The 19260-nt window shown below is 42.2% G+C and overlaps 1 protein-coding gene across 1 annotated transcript in view; it reads right to left on the reverse strand.

Moving 5' to 3' along the window:
- Window positions 1-2120: 2120 nt before the first annotated feature.
- Window positions 2121-19260, reverse strand: part of LOC102053985 (cytosolic phospholipase A2 epsilon-like) — a 33586-nt gene continuing 16446 nt past the window's right edge. Inside the window, exons 8-21 of the mRNA XM_055716976.1 lie at window positions 18566-18623; window positions 18059-18225; window positions 17851-17937; window positions 16702-16739; window positions 14678-14825; window positions 13639-13775; window positions 12491-12713; window positions 10914-11028; window positions 9717-9854; window positions 8216-8323; window positions 6818-7009; window positions 5859-6025; window positions 4370-4556; window positions 2121-3223 (exon numbers count right to left, since the gene is read on the reverse strand). Coding sequence (XP_055572951.1) covers window positions 3018-3223; window positions 4370-4556; window positions 5859-6025; window positions 6818-7009; window positions 8216-8323; window positions 9717-9854; window positions 10914-11028; window positions 12491-12713; window positions 13639-13775; window positions 14678-14825; window positions 16702-16739; window positions 17851-17937; window positions 18059-18225; window positions 18566-18623 — 1971 coding nt within the window. The 3' untranslated portion in view covers window positions 2121-3017. The remainder of the gene's footprint in view (window positions 3224-4369; window positions 4557-5858; window positions 6026-6817; window positions 7010-8215; window positions 8324-9716; window positions 9855-10913; window positions 11029-12490; window positions 12714-13638; window positions 13776-14677; window positions 14826-16701; window positions 16740-17850; window positions 17938-18058; window positions 18226-18565; window positions 18624-19260) is intronic.

A 19260-nucleotide genomic window follows, 5' to 3' on the forward strand; every position in this document is an offset into this window, starting at 1 on the left:
TCAGCACCACTTCAGCTCAGACTGACTCTGGCTGTAACCTAGCTGCCCTTAAGCGCCTGTGTCTGACCCGGTGAACCCAGCAAGCCAGAAGCAAAACTCTGCACCAGCCACATGCCGCCCTCCGCACTGTCCTCAGCACACCTGGGGAGCCACCGCTGCAGCAGGACACCCACACCTGCCCCATAAGCACCCAGCTGAGCCCCATGCCAAACATGGCACAGCTCCCAGCTCAATGGAACAGGACCAAAAAGGGCAGCCAAAAACTCTTGCATCTTCAGCAGCTCATAACAGATCAAAATCTCTGGGGGAAGGGAATTCTTTGGCTTCCCTGCTCTCCTGGTACATTGCTTATGAGCAAAAAGTTACCCATTCCCTGAGCGTTCTTGAGCTTACCGGTCAAGTGTTGCTACCAGCCAGCACAGTTCCCCTTTCCAGATTCCTGTCCAAAATAATACCAACAGCCATCATGGTCAACTTGGTAGAACAAATTGTTGCCATAGGCTATGTTATTTCACAACACTGTGAAGGGTTGTGTCCACATACATGGCCTGTTTCCTCTGTGTGTCAGCTGCAATGACATAGCTTGACAAAATGCATTCTTCATTAGGTCACAGAAAACCCTTGGCAACATCAGCATCTTGCAGTCATAGTTTAAGGTAGTGCTTTATTATGACATGTCCTTGGGAGGGCTAAGCTATAAACCAGACTGTCCACCAGAACTGAGGCTCTGAGGCCATCACACACACAGTGCCAGTGGCCAAAAAGCTCTCGCTCTCACAAATAATTTTTGCAATCCACATTAGAGACAACCCTTGGGGGAGGGAGGGACCATGGCTCACTTTGTACCCCTGCAATCTGTCTCCGAGACATTCTTTCACCCACAACACTCACAGCAAATATTTGGTATGCATTTTGCAGAGAGAAAAACAGTTTTGTTCTCCTGGAACAAGGAACACACTGTGAACCTGAAGCATATTACTGAAATGCCTGAACATGTGAAGCAAGGCAGAATTTTCATTTTGCAAAGAAGCCTTTATTGTCCAGTGGTGTATACACAAAATATTTGCATGTCAGTAACATTTCTTCAGAGCTGGAGATGGCATGAGTTTATGGTCGAAAAATGTTTATTTTTTCACACCAGGGAGATTTCAAATGGAGGTAATTCCCAGGATTATATGTAGAGCACGTAGCACCGTATTTCTGATCACAACTAGTGAAACTATCACAGAACAAAAGAACCCGGCAGAAGTACATATTCATTCAAAACCTTAAGAGTTTCATATGTTAATACTTATGCTCTGCTCTCCAGGTTTGCACCATTAGGCTACAGTTGCACAAAGAAGTAAGGTTTGGCTTGATATTGTAGATGACAAAAGTGTTGGCACAAGTCACTGTGAACCAATTTGTAAAGATAATTTGTCATTATTTCTTGCTAAAATGAAAATCCTCAGAGCATCATTCTGCACCAAGCCAAGCACTACTTGACTGTAAGTGAACCCTGTTACTTTCAGGCTAGGTTCTCTGGGCTGACGAGGCAGGCAGTCTATTAAATAGAGGTTACATTTCAAAACAAAGACATTTTGTAAAACATTAACATGAAATGTTTCAACTTAGCCAAATATTTTCCCTAGTTTATTTTATCTTCAGATTATGACAACTAGTTGATAGATCTTTTCACTGAATAGATTCTTTGTTCAGAATTCTCCCTGTTGTCATGAGGACACAAAACTTACTAATAAAAAAAAGTGTCTTTTCAATTTGACTCACTCCTGGAATGCAAAGGTTGTTATGTGTTTACAGTGTCTAGAGCTCACCCTCAGCACTTTCAACAGTCCATTTATGGACACTTTCCATAACAGAGAAAGTGAAGAAGGTTTGAAAAATGCAAACCCACAACAAATGCTATTGGTGGGTTTGTGCTAGATCCCATGGAGGGTCTGTTTCAGTTGTTTTAACATGGTCTTAGTTGCTGCAGACCACTAACTCACTCCTGCTTCTCTGCACAGTTTGAACAAGCAGAACTAAACAAATAAACATTTTTGTTGATAAGCATTATGTTCCTAAACTATTTAAACAAATTGCATTGAGTAAAGTGGAAGTAAAATTTTTTGTTTCAAGCACTTTTTAATTTAAGAAAGGGAAGTTTAACATGAGAAGTAACTCAACTGGGAAAAAAAAAATATTCCAGGATGTTTTATTTCGAATGCTTCAAATAAAATATGTTGACTTTTTTACATACTGTTTCAATACAAAACAATCAAAACTAACACAAATTCACAGGAAATTTTGATGTGCCCAAATTACACCTTTTGCTTTACAAAATTTCTTACGTGAAAAATCTTACACCACTTCCTCCTAAGTTGTTCCTTCCCATCTACATATGATTCATTCACAGCCCAAGAGAGCCCAGGGGGTGGATGTGATTCAGGGGGCTGGCTGTGTGCACACACTTGTCCCTCTTACATTTCCAGGCTCTGCAACTGCTCTTCAAGACACCTGTAAAACAGAGTTAAACCAGGAATCCAATGCCAGCTTCCATCATGTCTCAGGTTTTCTTCGTTTTCCAGGAGCGGATGCACCTTGTGTTCCATGAAGATTCATGGGGAGCAGAAGTTTATACCCCCCTTCCTGACGCCTGTAGCTGTGTCGGCTGGTTTGTATTACTTCAGCATTGTGGTAGTAAAAAATTATTTTCCTATATGTCATACTTTATAATAAGTTAGGCTTAAAACAACACTAATTTTTAAAATCTAACAAGGATTCCAGGTAAAGAGTTGTTCTACAGCCAACCTTAATTCAGGGAACAAAGCATATGTAAAAATTACGCAGGCAACATCTTTGCCTTTAGAAGCCACTTCTTGGGAATGGAAAAAAAAAAGAAAATGCAACAAACCACTAAGCCACCAGGGACAGTTTCTTTCAGTAGGGTAGAACAGCCCATGTTCAAAAAGCTGTGTCCCTTCTGTGTCCCAGAGTGTGAAAAAACTCTGAGAAGACAGGGGCAACCAGGCAGGTGATTAGCACATGTTTTGCCTTCTTTGCATCGCTGTCTGCAAGGCCTGCATAATCATCTGTGAGTTGTTCAGGATGTTGTATTCACTGAGGTTCAGCAGCCGACGGTAATTCTCATCAGTATACCTGACTGAGAACATGCGGTAGGGTGAAAAGCGACTGGTCAAATCGAGTTGTCCTCCCTCCATCTCAGAGCAACAGCGCTTGACACCTGGAGAGAAAGACAAGTTGCTGCTGTGACATGGTGTTTATCCCAGTCAGCGATAAGCTGTCCCCCACAGTCCAAAGATGGGGATTTTTCTCTGGAAGAAAATTCATAGGGTTTAAATGCACAAATAATGCAGGTCATGTATCCCCATGCCTAGTCAAGAGGAGGTCATGTCCCTGAAGTAATGACAGCAGAAGGCAGAAGTGAGGGACGGCATTGTAATGGTCATCTACAGCCTACTCATAAATATCTGCCTCGTTTAAAGGCATGGATCAGTCAAGTATATCAGCCCGAAAAGGCACTCCAAAAGGCATTGCCGGTCTCATCCTGAACAGCTGGGACCTCTACAAACTCCAGCTGAGGGAGGGGAGTCACTAGTAACAGAATAGAATTTGAGAAAGGAGTAACAGAAACACGGGGAAACCTAAAGTTCCTGCAATTCCAAATGCAGCCTCAAGGAGCCTGCCACCAGGATGCATCTCTACATTTCCATTTCTTGTGTCTCCCAAATTCCACAAAAGCAGAATTTTAGACTTTACCTCCCTGCTACCAAGGAGCAAAGCAAATGCATCCTAGTCTCACTGGCAGCAAAGGAGTGGAATACAAAGCCTGGCAGAAAAAGAACGACAGGCCCTCAGTACAGCACAGCGAGCAAAACGACCCCTGGGCTAGCGCCGTACCAAATGGAGACACACCGATTTTGACATTGCAGGCATTCAGCCTGAAAGCCAGTTTCTTGCCCCCACCCTGCCATTCATACATGACACTACATCTCCTAAAGTGTAGAATGCTATCCCTGGAAAACAGACAATACATGCAGGGGAAAATAATCTGAGCACACTATATTTTTCCCAGGAAAAAACTTTTACAATTAGCCAGCAATACTTTTATGTTACAAATGGGAGAGAGATGAAGGTAAGCACCATCCAGAAGACGACGGCTGTATCTGTCCTCTTAGGGCCGCAAGGATGATATGAATGAAAATAGTAGCTTTGGCACAGAATGGGAAAGCAAGTTTAATTAGTTAAAGTGCTCCCCGTGAACCCAGTCAGCAAAGATAGCCAGCAGCAGAGAAAGAGGCTCTACCTGTGTCAGGGAAGCAGGTAGTGGTGTCTTTTGCTCAGTGCTTTGCCACTACTTGTAACTTACCCGGTGCTTTGTACTCTCGGAAGGTATCATTCACAAGGGGAAGAAAAATCACGATTGGACATCCTGGCAAATCTGAATCTTGGAAGAGGTAGCACTCCTTCAGATTTTTCTTATCTTCATCAGTCAAAGAAATTTTGGGGAATGGGATATTCTGCTCTGAGTAGTATTTGTATGCCTTATCTAGAGACTGGAGTATCACAGAAATGGTCAGCATCGGAATTCAACCTGGTTGTCTTAAAACCCCCAAATTGTTACCTAGTATTAAGGTTTAGCGGCTCAGATCCATAGGGTGAGCTCCTTTTTATCAAGGGTTACTCTACATATAGCTACCACACATAGTAATCAAAATGCTACTCACAAGCTGTAAACACTATTTCAGGGTTACAGAATTCATCCAGGAAACTGCTTTGTAAAAAATGGAAGCAGTTGGCAGAGGTTTAGGGTAAAGCATGTAATTTCAGTAAATGAAAGAGCCTGTTTAATACATTGTACAGAATTAACTAGAAAAGAAAACCAGAGCAAGAAAATATTTAAGGTACCTTATTACATGCATGGAAGACAGGAAATAAGAAAGTTTGGATGTGCAATTATGTCTCTGCCTGTGCGGGTATTATGGCACAGGTAATTGAGACTGATATTTTACTGAGAAATTTAGAAGTACTAGGCTATTTTTTTTCCCTGAAATGTTTAATACACTGTCACGTCCTACCACGTACTGTGTTATTTACTATGCACCATCTAATAGTGGACGCCACCAAACAGGAAATAGTTTCTACAAAATACCTTAAATCTGCAGCAGCCTTTCTTCATAAAATTAATCTAGGCTGAAATGAAATGTCTTTACATGTATGTCTCATGCGTAGTATGGCTTACTATCAGTAGCGCAGCTGTTCTCATTCACAAAAAATAATTCCACTTAAGTGGGCCAAGATGCTTCATAGCAAGTTTCTAACTAACCTCAGTTTCTGAGGTATAATGACCCAAACTTCTTTTCTGCATGGCCTTATAGACCGCTAATCAACTTCATCTCTGTGAAACTGGAGTTTCTGCAGGAAAATGCTTGTCACTGAACTGTCCTAGTAGCATCTTATTTGTCAGCCCAGAAATGATCTGCCTCTGACTATCCACTTAACCGCTTTTGTATCCGAACTTAAGTCAGGAGAAATCATTTCCTCATCCTTATGCATGTTCCTGTGCAGGTCTGGAAACCTGCTTGATTCAGCATAAAGCTGAAGAGGCTCTTCCCATGACTCTGGAAGAGACCAGGCTGACGTCCTCTTGAATAACTCAAGATGTTCATAAACCAGCAAGAGAGATTCCAGGAGTGGCAGGAAGAAATAGGAATAACATTAATCACTACGGTGATAAACACAGGGGAATGCAGTAGTTAAAAACTGAACAGCTGAAATAACTAGAAGTTCTAGGCACTATAGGCTAGACATTTACGAGCAAAAGGAGAGACAACACATGGTAACAAGATTCTTCTCACCGAGGTATGTGATCCAGTAGTGTAACTTAAATATATGATGACATCCACTTCCCTCTGTGGCCTTAAGAGTGGTGGACTGCTGGTATTGATGAAAAACCCAGCATCTATCATGCCCAGGTGATCGGGATTTTCCATCAGCTGGTTGGGACGCGAGTCTAACACAGTGTCTGAAAGAAAAATATTTCTTAAAATAAGAAATGATCTGTAGGTATTTTGACTGGAAAAAGAAACGCAAGGTGGAACTGACTGTCCCAGAGGCCTGGTTTAATTTAATTGCCACATTACTGGATTGTTGAATAGGTGTGGGAAGGACTGCAGAACTCCACCTGTTCTGAAAAATCTTCTATATTGAGATCCCAGGCAATATGTTTAGTAACTTGTCATACTCATTAGTGCCCGTAAACTACTTCTAATACTTAACATAAATCTGCCTTTCTTCATTTCAATCACTGTTTCATCTTATCTATCATGGATTTGAAGAACAAATTATTCCCATGCCCTTTTACATGCAGATTTCTGCCTCCCCCTCAGACCCTTCTTCTTTGGGCTACAAAGCCCCATTCCTTTCCAGCTTTCTCTCACAGGTCATATTTTCGGGGATATCCCAGTTGCACCTAAGTTAGAGGAACAGTCTTGCCAAACTAAGCTTTCTCCCACGTTCGCTCTGCTCTTTGCTACTTTAAATTCGGTTCCGTCAGCTGCAAGCCTACCCTCTCAGTCTGGACTACAGAGATCTCAGCTAAAGCACAAAACACATGCTTGTATTTAAAAACAGTCTTAAATACCTGGCGACACTGAAGTCTTAGTCTCTTCATCTCTTCTCTCCGTTCAGAAAAGAAATGCTCTTTCAGGAAATTTTTTCTTTTTTTCCCCTGCCAAGCCTGACAGAGTTCTTTCCTAAATTTCCTCACCCCAGAACCATCTGAAAACGATGCCTGTTAAATATTAGTCTCCATTACCTTTCCATCGATGGAAGTGCTCGTTCTCCAGGTAGTTGTTATGCAGCTGGTAGCCCTTCAGGAAATTGTGGTGCTGGGCGACGGAGAAGCGGTCAGTCAGTGCTCCCCGAAGAGCGCTAGACAGGGGCCCAGGAGGAGTATACATGCGAGTCCTCAACTCATGGGGTCTCGTAGGCAAGACCGGGTCTTCATCTAGAGGAGGGGAGAAAAACCGGTGAACTGTTTGTTAACTGACATTCATTTCTGGTTGTCCTGGTGCATAGGAGATCTCAGGGCTTGTTCTGGGATGATGCATTAAGCACACGAAAACTATTCTGAAGGAGAAACGTGGCTGCTGGACAAAGGTCTGCTGGTGGTCTTAAGCTTTGGCGTGAACAGTTCGTCAGAGGCAGTCTTCAGTGCTGGGAAAGGGACACCTGAAGGGAACTAAGCAATTCAGAGAAATGTCCTGTCAGAAAGACAGTTACACATCCTCATGGGAAGAGAGCATGAAACAGAGGCAAGCATAGAGAGAACGGGGCTAAAGCATATGCTCCCACTCAGATGGGCAACAACAGGGCACCGTGGGGTCCACTGCAACTATGACAGCTTCTACCTTATAATCACCCACAGCTACACCAGCATATGCTTAATCAGTAGAATGAGAGCATCCCAGGAAAACCTGGGGCATACATTCATAGTGAGAAACTACAGGTAATTTTCAGGGTGGCTACATGGCAGCATATGTGGGTGAAAAGCAGAAACTAGACAAGGTGTGGTTTCTTGAAATCACAACCTGCTTTGCCATACCAAGTGGCTGATGGCACAGCAGAAGAGACTTGGTGGTTTCCATGATTGCACAGATGTATTTCCTTATTTCCAGGATGCCTGTAATTATAGTTACTATCATATTAAATGATCTAGCAATAAAACCATGGTTTCTGTATTGCTTCAGAAAATACCCTCTGAGCCTCATTTATCTTTGTGCCAGGATGAATCCAATGTAGTAATTACTGTACTGAGTAATAAAATAAAACCCCAGGAAATATTGATTAACCAATTGATATTTGAGTTCATTCTCTGCACAGGCAGTAAAAATAACTTTATTCTCTGCCACTGGTTCTTGGTTCTGTATGGCTGAGTGAGAATGGGCAATGCCAAAACACTTCCCGAGAAAGGTGTGACCCCACTAAAACTTCCTCTTAAGGACAGAGCCTTTTAATCCGTAGGATTTTATTAAGTCTAGTAATTACAGCAGCACTTCCCTGATTACCCTCTTCCTCTTAGTCTTTACGGTGGGAGGGGAAATCACTATCTCTTAGGATGATCCTATGATGTTGGTTTCAATGTAGTTGACAGGATGAAAAAGGCATCCAGGAGACCGAGTGACCAGAAATGAAAGGTTTAATAATTTCTTACCAACTTCTTCTATTCTGTCTTGTGTCCACCTCTTCCAGAAGTCCTCTGAACTGTGGGAGAGTCCCCATATTTGTAATAGGTTCACAGAAAATATACTGCTCCACATACCTGTAAAAGGAATTAGTGAACACAAGGACACATTCTAACAAGAAACTGCCTTTTTCCATCTATTTTGACCTCCAGGATTAATTTCTCAATGGCCCTACTTCAAATACTTCCAAACTTTTGGGCTCTTAATTCTTCTTAACTTTCTGTGGCGTTGGTTCAGGTCATGCTGCCATCGATTCTGCATCTAACCTACCCCACGGCTCTGCTGCACAGTATAGAGAGAAGAATGGGAGAGAAGTAAAGCAGAACAAACAAATTAAGAGCTCAGATGATGCAGACATCACAAAAACATCCTTTGCATCCCTGTCTTCCTTACTACAGCTTCTCTTTTTCTGCATATGCTCCGGTCAGCTTTCACACACCCTGAAGTCTTTCGCAGCAGGATGAACTGGCTCCTCAGCCATTGCCTTGGAAGAGCAGCTCCCACACCGCACTGCCTGAAGGCTCGCAGGTGCAGTGGGCTCCTGCTCCTCCGCACGCTTTTTTCCTCCATCCAAGACCGTCCCTCTCTGCCTCCGCACAGGGGCGCTGGTGGCTTTGTTGACAACACGCAAAGCCACCATTTCATCTCCCACTGGAAATTTAAATATGTCTTCTAATTAGTCTACCACAATTGGACTATTTAATTTTCAGTGGGGCACAGAAACCAGTACATCACACACAGTATACAGAAAACAAATTTCCCAGTAGTGGGCTAGGTAAAAAGGGCCTACCCAAAAGGTAGTATTTTAAAGTTACTCCTTGGGATTACAGGCTATTTAACATCACAGCATGTTTACTGAAACCAAGGAGCTTCTAAGCAGCATGAGTACAAGAAGAGATGACTGAAATCCGTCTCGCACTGCTCTGTGTTCACCTGCCAGTGATTCTGACTCCTTGGTAAAGGGATGTTATTACACAGCCCATCCATACAAGTCGGGGACCGGCCAGAGAGATTCGGAGACCCTTCGCTTCTGGTCTTACTTCTCATCCTGGGCAGCCTGCAGCTTTAGTGGATGGGATTCTCCTGAACTTAAACCTCACAGTGGAAGCACAGCTGCAGGTTTCCTACTGTGTGAAAATTTTCTTAAGTTGGAGTGCATTCAGAGGGGAATCAGAAGAATAGCCAAAGAAGTGGGAACTATTCCTTACAATGAAAGAATTAAGGAGCTTTATCGATGCCATCTACAAGACACAACGTTAAAAAGTCTGTGCATACCAAGATATTGACAAGAAACTGAAAAAAGGTGTGGGATTTTTTACTGTATTCTTTTGGACAAACTACCCCCACAAACTTCCTGGCAGGCGATACCACAGCAGCATTCCATATGTTAGACCAGAAACTTCCACCCTCTGGTTAACAGCGTTGCACCCCTGCAAAGTGCCTCTGTGCCAGGACAACGTAATACATCACCTTGAAGGTAGCAGATCCGGGATTCGGGGAGTTTTTTTAACAAGCGTCCCATGAAGAACTCGCTTCCAAAATGCTCTGTGCGAACGAACACGCCATACTTCAGCAGTCCCACCTCGTAGGGGGTGAACTCCACCCACTCTGCAAGACAGCCACGATGGGACAGTTAGAGGGCTCCCACCCGGGTGCAGAGAGGGTGGCCAGGGCATACATTGGCCTGACTTCTGTTTGCTGTGCTGCCTTTGCAAAGCCTGGCTTACGCAGTCACGCTGCTCATGGTGGTGCTGGCAGTGGCAGAAGGCACACGCCACCAGCATGGCACGGCTCCAGCTCTTACACACCCTGTGTGCATCCAGGGCTCTCCAGCACACACAAGGTTTCGTCCTGCCCTTGCATACCCTCATCTAGGTGTAAGTACTTCCACTGTTTTCAATACAGTTAATTTAACTTCCCTTGAACAAAGTGGTTATGTACAAAGACAGGTACTCAGCTCTTCAAAAATGAGTTTCTTGTAAGGGGCCAAGTCTACTTTTTATATGTGGTACTAAGATAGAACTGGCCCTTGACTTTCTCAGATATCCTCTCCAAATGAAGTGCAGTTGTTTGATGTAACTGCAGCATGAGCAAACACTGGGACAGAAAGGCCATGGTCTACAATTTCCTTTTCCTTCAGAAGTGATTTTTTTTTTTTTTTTTTTTTTTTTTAACTCAACCATAAAAAATCTGGTCTGGATTCCTCTCTGCCTCTTCTCCTCCTCCAGCTGATTCTCCTCACGGAAAAAAATAACCAAAACAATGAGCAAAAGAAAAGATTCAGTTGGGAGTAGGTTGGATGCTTTCCCAAACTTTATCATAAGTACATTGTCCTTCTTCATATTGAAACTACAACTGGGCACTGACAAAAAGCAGTATTTAATTCCTGGACAATTCCAATACTTCTTATTCTATATGGATCAGATAATATTTAAAAAGCGGCCTTTCTGGTAGGATCTCAACTGTGTATGTCTATAGACAGTGAAACACTGATCTCAAAAAGCTCCTGTATTAAAACTGTAAGGCCTGGAGGTGATGGCTATGTCTCCAAAAAGCAATTAACACACCAAGACTGTTTTCTCAAAGTGCTACCAAGCAGAGAAGAATGAATCACAGGAATTCAGGTATCAGTTTCAGCCACACAGGGCCAAAAAACATCATTCTTACCTTTGAAATCATGGGTGCTGTAGCTGTCCCGGACACTGACTGACACATAGATGGGCAGTGGGTTCTGGCCATCACACAGTGCTTCTTGCTGCTCAGAAAGTTTGTGGGGGTCTTTCTGGTTTTGAAGAACAAACAGTTATGTCAGAAGAGACAGAAACTAGGCATAGTGAATTCAACTGCCCCAGTGCTGAAGGAGCTGCGTGGCTCTGCCCGCAGTGTGCAGGACGTGCCATGACAGCTCCACTGCACAGACCACTGCAGGCACCCACCTGCCAGTAACAGACCAGTCTCCCAGGGTCCAGCCTGACTTTGTGCATGGATTCACAAAAAGATGAGGACAGGGAAAACTACTTCTGCATATATGTCTGTACGTACTAGCAAGTACTGCCCTGGCAACTGGGAGAAGGGGCAAGGTACCACTTAGGATGAGGAGTGTAGTGAGCAGTCCTTGCTCTCCTGGGGTTGAAGGAGCAAGTTGGCATTGAATTTCCTTTCTTGGTCCATGATAGCTGTCAGTCCAGCCTTACAAGGGGACTGGAATTTGGTAGCAAATTCTTTGCATCCCACCCAGCTTCCTTTCTGGAAAAGCGTATTCTCATTGAAGACGTTTATAAAAAACATAAAATCTCATGAACTGCTGACAAATTTAAGAGCAGCTATTTCTGACAGATTAGGAAGAGGTTCATGGTTACACAGCAATAGCCAGCACTGCTCAAAGTGAAAGATGCTTGCCTAGACTGCGATGAGGACCTCATCTAGCTGAAATTAAAGGAGGTGCAGCTATTCAGTTTATACTTCTGCTTAATATATAGTATTCCTCTCTGTATTTATTTTCTGTTTACATGTATATAATACTATACATGTACTTGTATAAAAATAAATAAAATCAAATCAATGGCTGAATGACTGCATCATTTCTGCCCCCACCCGGAGGACACTTTTGTTCAATCCTCAACCACTTGTCCCTCCCCACTTCCCAAGTGCCAAAGCACACATCCTTGAAGTGTGGTCCACCTAGAGAGAAGAGGGAGTGAACTGCTGTACTGCAGGGGTAGAAACCACTTCAAATAATAGAAAAGCAAATTTGTTATTGCTTGTAAAAATTAATGTCACTTAAACTAGCTGTTGCCCAAGCAGTCCTCCTCAGCAGAAGTAAAATATGCACTTCCTACAGGGTACCTGCAGATCAAGTTACCTGCCAGTGGATGCAAATCACCAAACACTTCAGCTGTTTAGTACGAGCTCCAGATAGTTTTCACACTGCTAAGATTACTCTGCTTTGCACCTTAAACTGTTTCTGCATACATAATCTGCATCTTAGGCAGACTGCCCAAGATAGCCTCCATTTTTATTTAAATACCAGCCAGAGTTCAAATGCCTGCATCCACAACCTAATTTATAAACATATAGGATGCATTTCTCCCTAGGCAGACTACTAAAGGAAATGAAAAAATCTGAGAGTTTGTTGACGTGGAGAACTTCACTTGGTTTTGACACATGTTCTCTGAAACTGATTCCTCTCCATTCACTTGGGAGAAAAATACATGGCTCTCTAAGAAATAGAATATGCATCATACCCCATCATTCAGTAAGTACTCAATCATGAGCCCCCAAAGATCTATAAATGATGTCCTGTATCCCTCTTCTTTCCGCTGACAAAGCTGCTTGTTGTAGTATTTCATGCGATCCATAGAGAAACAGCCCATCTTGCATTTGGTCGCTTGCTTCTGGGCTTCACCAATATGCGAGTCCAGGTCCTTCTGTGACCAATAGGCATCTCTGTATAAGTTGGCCATGGTCCTGGAGAAACACAGTACAGACAGAAAAAGTTAAAAGGAGAAGAAAAAAACAAAACAAAACAAAACCTTGAATTTTGTGCCTCCAGACATTCTATGACTGTTTTAAAGATGGCCCCGAAGGATAAAGTATTTCTTTTTATTTCTTCAGGGTTTTTTTTCTAAACAGAACTGGCAGCAGCTTAAGGGATAAAATTGCCAGGTGTGAACATCAGTACATTTCTGAAGCACAAATTCGGTAGAAAATTATAATAATGAATTTTCTTTGCTTGTTTTCTAGAACCATATAAATCAGTTCACACCAGGTGCTGTCTCTTGGCTTTGTATCACTTAAGTGTTAATCTTATGTTATCATGTGCTTTATTTTAATGCCATCTTCTATTTTATCAAACATCCCTACACATGGGACCATCAGATGTCGGGCAGTGGTGCGTCCTGTGAGCAGGGAATAACGCTGCCCTGGGGAACCCAGTCCTTTCCCAAACTGACAGGTTGCAGGAGTAAGTGCGCACTGTCCTGCAGTCTTCTCTGCATGACCAGTTAGAAAGCAGAGCCAATCTCAGAAGTTACTGGGAACAACAACAACTGGGACATCAGTGGAGAGAGAGAGAGAGCAAGAGGCATGATGCTATAGGCATCCATAGTTACATCCGCAGCAACTACTTCTTTAGAAAACATTCTGATAAATACATGTATGAGAACTACACTTAACTGCTGCAAATATGAAGTTGAAAAAACACAGTGAAGAATTGCTAATAAAAAAATGCTGCATCAGATCGAGCTAATATTTAATGGCCTGTTACTGAGAAACAGCTTGTTCTACAGTATTTGAAGGAAATCTCCAGATCTTGTCTGCTTTCAGAAGCTCCTGTCTGGGGCGGCATCACCCTCAAAAAGACTGGTCACACCTCCTGCACGGGCTGGCTTACCACGTGGTGCCAGACAGCCCGCTGATGTATGTTACACAGTCCAGGAGATTTAGTTTCTTGAGTCCCATGAGGCTGCCATATAGTCCTGTCATTGACTTCAGTCCTCCACCAGTGGTGATGATAGCCACAACGGGGACCTGTTGGGCAGAGGAGAAGGGGACATTCACACCAAAGGTGCTCAGCATCACATCCTGGACCGCAATGGGCTCTGGCCACCACACCCAGCCCAGGTTCCGATGTCAGAGCCTGGGTCCCTTTTCACAAGGAAAGCCTTCAAAACCAAGCAATGACTGCTACTGCTGCTTCACCTTGGATAAACGTGGGTCCAGAGATGAAACCAAACCTGGGTTCTTGCCTATCTTGCCACAGATGAACAAGAAAAAACCCTTCTTGTGGAGGCAAGATGTATTTTCTCTACATTTCCCACTCCCTTGCCACTTTTTTCTTATTTCACATATCTACTACTACTGTATGAAAATGCACATGCCAACATCATGAAGAAATACACTCGGCTCACAGCCAGTGTTGTTAAGCTACCCTCATCAAATGCTGTTATTCTTCAGTATTGTGAAGTTACTTTAAAATAAGTTATATTTATTTTAAGGAATTTTGAAACTGCAAGAAAGGGAAGATTATTGTAATTACTCGGAGATGTTTACCCTAAACTCTCACAAAATGATAAAATTTGAATAGGGGAAGAAATCTTTGTTGTGTAATGTATTTAATATACACACAGTATTTCTGAACCAAGCCACTTACAGCATGGGATGGTAGGAATGAACACACCTCAAATCTGACCAATTACAAATTGACAGTCATGAAGGATGCGAATACTGCAACTAGTTTTTCTTGCAGTAACAAACTGCAAGCAGTAAAGTACATTTGCAGCAGAAGCGAATGTACTTAAGGCACAGGAAGAAGCTGGCACTTGCACAACAGATGTGTGGCCCATTTTTGCTGACCACTCATCCAGAGGAGTACATGAAGGCACTAGAAATACAAGACCTACACACACACACACTCCCCAACACACACATACTTCACAATCCAGCAGATCCCGTTGTAAGTGAAAAACATTTTTCAGGGCACTTGCTACGTATCTCTTTCTTTTCCCCAGGAAAGCCATCTCTTCTGAACATAAGTCAAACCCAAAGCGCATGTCCAGGTCTTGGTGGCATGAACAATTACTAAGATAAAAACAGGTAGATATTTTACATATTAACACACTCATATCAATCTCAGGACTTCAATCAAAGATAACATACAGCACCCTTCCCTTCAAACAGGGTGATGCAATGTGGCATGAGCAAGAGAGAATAGTCTAACTGCTTTTACAGGTAAGAAAACTTACTTCAATTAGTAAACTAAACCAGTGGCATTATACCCCATTATTACTAACTGGTAAAGAAACAACATACAGAATTTACAAATAAAATGAAATATTTAAATTAATATTCTAAACCCAAAATAATTACAAGTTTAGAAAACCTGTGCAAAAAGTGAGCATATTGATTCCCATTTCATGAGGTATTTTCTCATTCTAAGACTAACATAAAACCCAGTTTTCAAATGTTGGTATTTCCAGCCTGAAGGAAAACTCTCTTTCAAGCAATTCACGTGGAAAGGCATCCCTTTCTAGCAGTGAGCATCACTGAGGAGGAAACCCACCCACCCGCCTGCCGGGGGGGATGACCTCAGTGACACCCAGCCCCAGGCTGGATGGAGGTGGGTCACTCAGTTTAGTAGGGCAAGATTTCACCCCAGTTGCTCTGACCTGTCTGCACTTGCACAAGCTGTCTCACAAGATAGCACTGGCAGTTGTATTTCATGTCGACCTTGACTCAAAAATTGTAAAGCACAATACTCCTCAGAGGAAGATTTCATTTGCATGGATTTCAAAATTTAGTAAGTCACTCCTTAAAACTCAACCGTTTATAGCTTATTACCCTGGGGATTTGTGCTCTTCCACTCAGTAACCTCCCTCCTGTCTCTTCCTGCCCCATGCCTACAAGACATCAACAGGCAAGAGACCTGGCATGGTGTCTTCAGGCCAGAGCTAGCCACGGACCCCCTGGCTGGCCAGGCACTGTAAAGTGGCAGGGTTTTGCTTTTTCGTTCAGTGACAGAACTTCTCTCTCCGAGTTCATAATTTCAATGAAAGCAGTAATGAAATTTATTTATGAGATTTCTCCACCATCAGATTTGGATAAAATCAGCCAAATGATCACAACGGTATTTGTAAATGAAGACACACAAGGGGACTTGAGTTAGGTGGAGCTGCAAAAGCCAGTTTCCATTGTAAATCAAGGTACAAACAAACTGCTTTTGAAGTTAACCAAAAGTAAAATAAGTAAGCAGGAAGTATTTTCCCTGTTCTGGAATAACTCCCGTTTTCCCATTGTCATTGATCACTTGCCTTTCTGAAAAGAGTGACAGAAAACTGTTTGAATTCAAAATTAAGTTATTTTTCCCTTTTATTTCCTAGTCAGACACATGCAATAAAGACCAGTTTGCCTAGTTCTGTGTTACATATGGCTATGGATACCATGAAACATCTTCATATTTACTGATGAGAATTAATGAGCACATCTATAGATGTCAAATCACCAGCCACACTGACTACCTTAGTTTCTACTCAATATAGAGTATAACTGGGCTTAACAGAATACAAGGTTTATCACTGCCAAATATTGACAGTTAAGAAAAAAACATTCACAATTCATGATCAAGTGTACTGTTTACTTCTGCCTATTCTGTTTGGGTTCTTTTTAGTCTGCTTTGTTCTTTTCGTGAATTTCAGGGACTGGCATTGATCAAAAATAATATTCTGTCATCAGAAGGAAAGGGATAATGCTAAAATAAATACACGGTTATCAATGTTTACTGATTAAAGCCAAATCTTCCTAAGGCTAATTATGTATAATATACTGTGCATGTATTTTATGTTTTATTAAAAGCACATTCTTGTTTTCAGATTGAGAATGCCTGCTTGTGTCATTTCCATGTGGCTAAAACAATGTCAAAATCAATAACCCAGATCTTTAGGAATAGAAGGTCTCTTACCAGCTTTGTGCTCTCACATTCAAGTCAAATCTTTTCTCCTGGAAAACAAGAATGCATACTATAATTATTTTTATCTTCATTTCAAAATTTCTTCTTTTTTCCCCTTTCTGTCCTGAGGCCATAGCTTGACTTAGACCCCAGCAAGGTCTGGCGATTACAAAATTAAATGTCTGAAATCTCGGCATATATTTCCAAAAGTATTCACTTATCCTTGGTGCAACATCCCTACCTACAGATTCCAAATGACTCCAGGCTGCAGAAACCATTAAGTCTTGGTAGAGGAGGTTCCCGAGACTCATACAGTAGGTCCTATTTCCTGTATTATTCACAAGCCTTCTGCAGCATCCTGAAACGCCATTTCTTGTACATTTCCCGTTCTTTATGCTCTAATACACAGCAGATATTTGACATCCTGGCCACAGTCTCACAGTGAAGAGACTTCCAAGACTTCATCCTGTCTTAAAATTGTTATTGCAACCTTCTTGTTAACTGACAAAAAGTGCCCTGTTCAGACAGGATATTTTAATGGCCCTAAAGTCTGATCTCTCCTACTTCTTTCACAACATAACTAATATTGGGACAGGTTGTCGCTAGTAATCTGGAAATCTGTAGCAGAAACATTTTTTTATAGTAAGGCTCTTTTTCTTCTATTAATTTCATTCAAAATTATACATCACATACATCTACTTCAAGCAATAGACTCATTGATTTTTTTTAAATCCATACGCTATGTCTAATATTTTCAATATATTAATACACAGTCCTTTGAAGTACATGGCTTACTAAAGGGAGGTTTATCGACTTTTCCCCCAGCTTGTGTCTAAGGAGCAATTTTAGTTTGAACTCTAAGCAAGGGAGGGGTCAGTGAGTTTTTGGGTAAACAGGGAGAGAGGTACTGAAGGAATCATCACATTTTCTGACATCCTTGTTCGTCTCTGTATCCAATACTGGCACATAACGGAGATTAATGGAGGGACAACCTGCTTCTGTGGAGAAAACGGCTGAAGAAACAAAGCTCCTGGTTTTTCCAAGTTCTGAGATAAAATCAAAACATTTCTGATCCTCTTCGCAGCCACCTGGGCCAATATTATGGGGAATAGTTTCTACTTAAGTGACCTTTTATTCCTAACAGCTAGAAGTGATGCTTACCTCTGCAATGGTCATTTTCCTTCCCATAGGCAGTGAATTCAGCATCACAACTGGGGAGCCCGTCTCTGTACTGTACTTACAGGTCCACTAGGAAAACAACATGCTTTAGGACAAAAACAGTAAATGGGTTTGCCCTCTCCCCCTCCTCCCACTCTCTAGTCTAGAGACACTCATGATCAGCTCATCATTAAGGCCACTTCCAACATACAGGGTGGTAATGCCTCTTCTTTGGCAACATGACATCCAGCGTTGGCTCCGCGTACTTGATATAGTGGAACTTAGTGGGGCCTGACGGGCTGACCACTCCATCAGGGCCCAGAGTGATATCCTGCGTCCCCTCAAAGGAGCCCTTCACAGTGAAGGAAAGCTCTTTCTCTAAAAAAGCAAAGCAAAAGTTGCAAGAAACATCACAATGATTTTACCAGAAAATTGTGCTGTCTTGATTACAAGTGGGGTACAGCTAGCAGAGCTGGAGATGTTGGACCACAGCTTTGTGTAGCTTTAATGCAGATCTAACAGACCTTATTTACATATACCTAAGGGATTGCAAGATGCAGTCATTGATGTTTGTAACAACCTAATGTGTTTACCTGGTATTAATTGCACTGAATATTGCAAATACTATGTATTCCACTAATACATTGTATTAAAAGGGGCACCCTCTCATCAGTAAGCATGCAGTTATTGGTAGATAGATAACAAGCAATAACCTCACTTGATTTTTGCTGCATCTTCTCTGCCACTTCAACTTCCAAGCAGCATAGTTCACGACACTGTAAAAGACAGAAAACAAGAATTTGTGAGAGAGATCATCACATCCCAACCTTGTACACGGATCTGTGAATCACTCCGCTTTTGGACATGTCTAGTTACTTGAAGTGCCCAATTCCCTGGCATTTCTAGGCTTTTGCTCAATAGTCACCAACTAAGAAAAAAGAAAAGCTTTGGAGGAGTTGTAAAGCATCCTTCACTGACAATGACTATGACTGGGCACAGTACGAGGAAGACAGCCACGAGTCTTTTCAGAATAGTAGCATAGATACAAAGGATGAAACTGGGAAAAACATAAATGAAAGATACATTGCTGAGAGATGAAGAGTAAGTAGTAGAAACTGTTTTCTGAAGAAACATTGCTATTAACATGTTGGGTTAAGTTTTATGGTACTCACTCTTCCTTCACATAAAGTAATTATGATAGGTCAATACTTAGTGTTGAGGTTACCCACCAGGCATGGCTCATCTCCCAGGGGAGGAAAGGGCTGGGTAGACTATCAGCAAGTGGCTTCACAGTCTTTTTGCCATTGCACCTCGATGGCAGTACATTTTTTGAAGGGATACTGGTACCAGAGGAAAGCTCTGGGTGTGGGTGTGGTGTATTGAAACACAGGACAAATGGTAAATAATGGGATA

This window comes from Falco cherrug, chromosome 7 (genome assembly GCF_023634085.1).
Source record: "Falco cherrug isolate bFalChe1 chromosome 7, bFalChe1.pri, whole genome shotgun sequence".
Lineage (NCBI taxonomy): Eukaryota > Metazoa > Chordata > Aves > Falconiformes > Falconidae > Falco > Falco cherrug.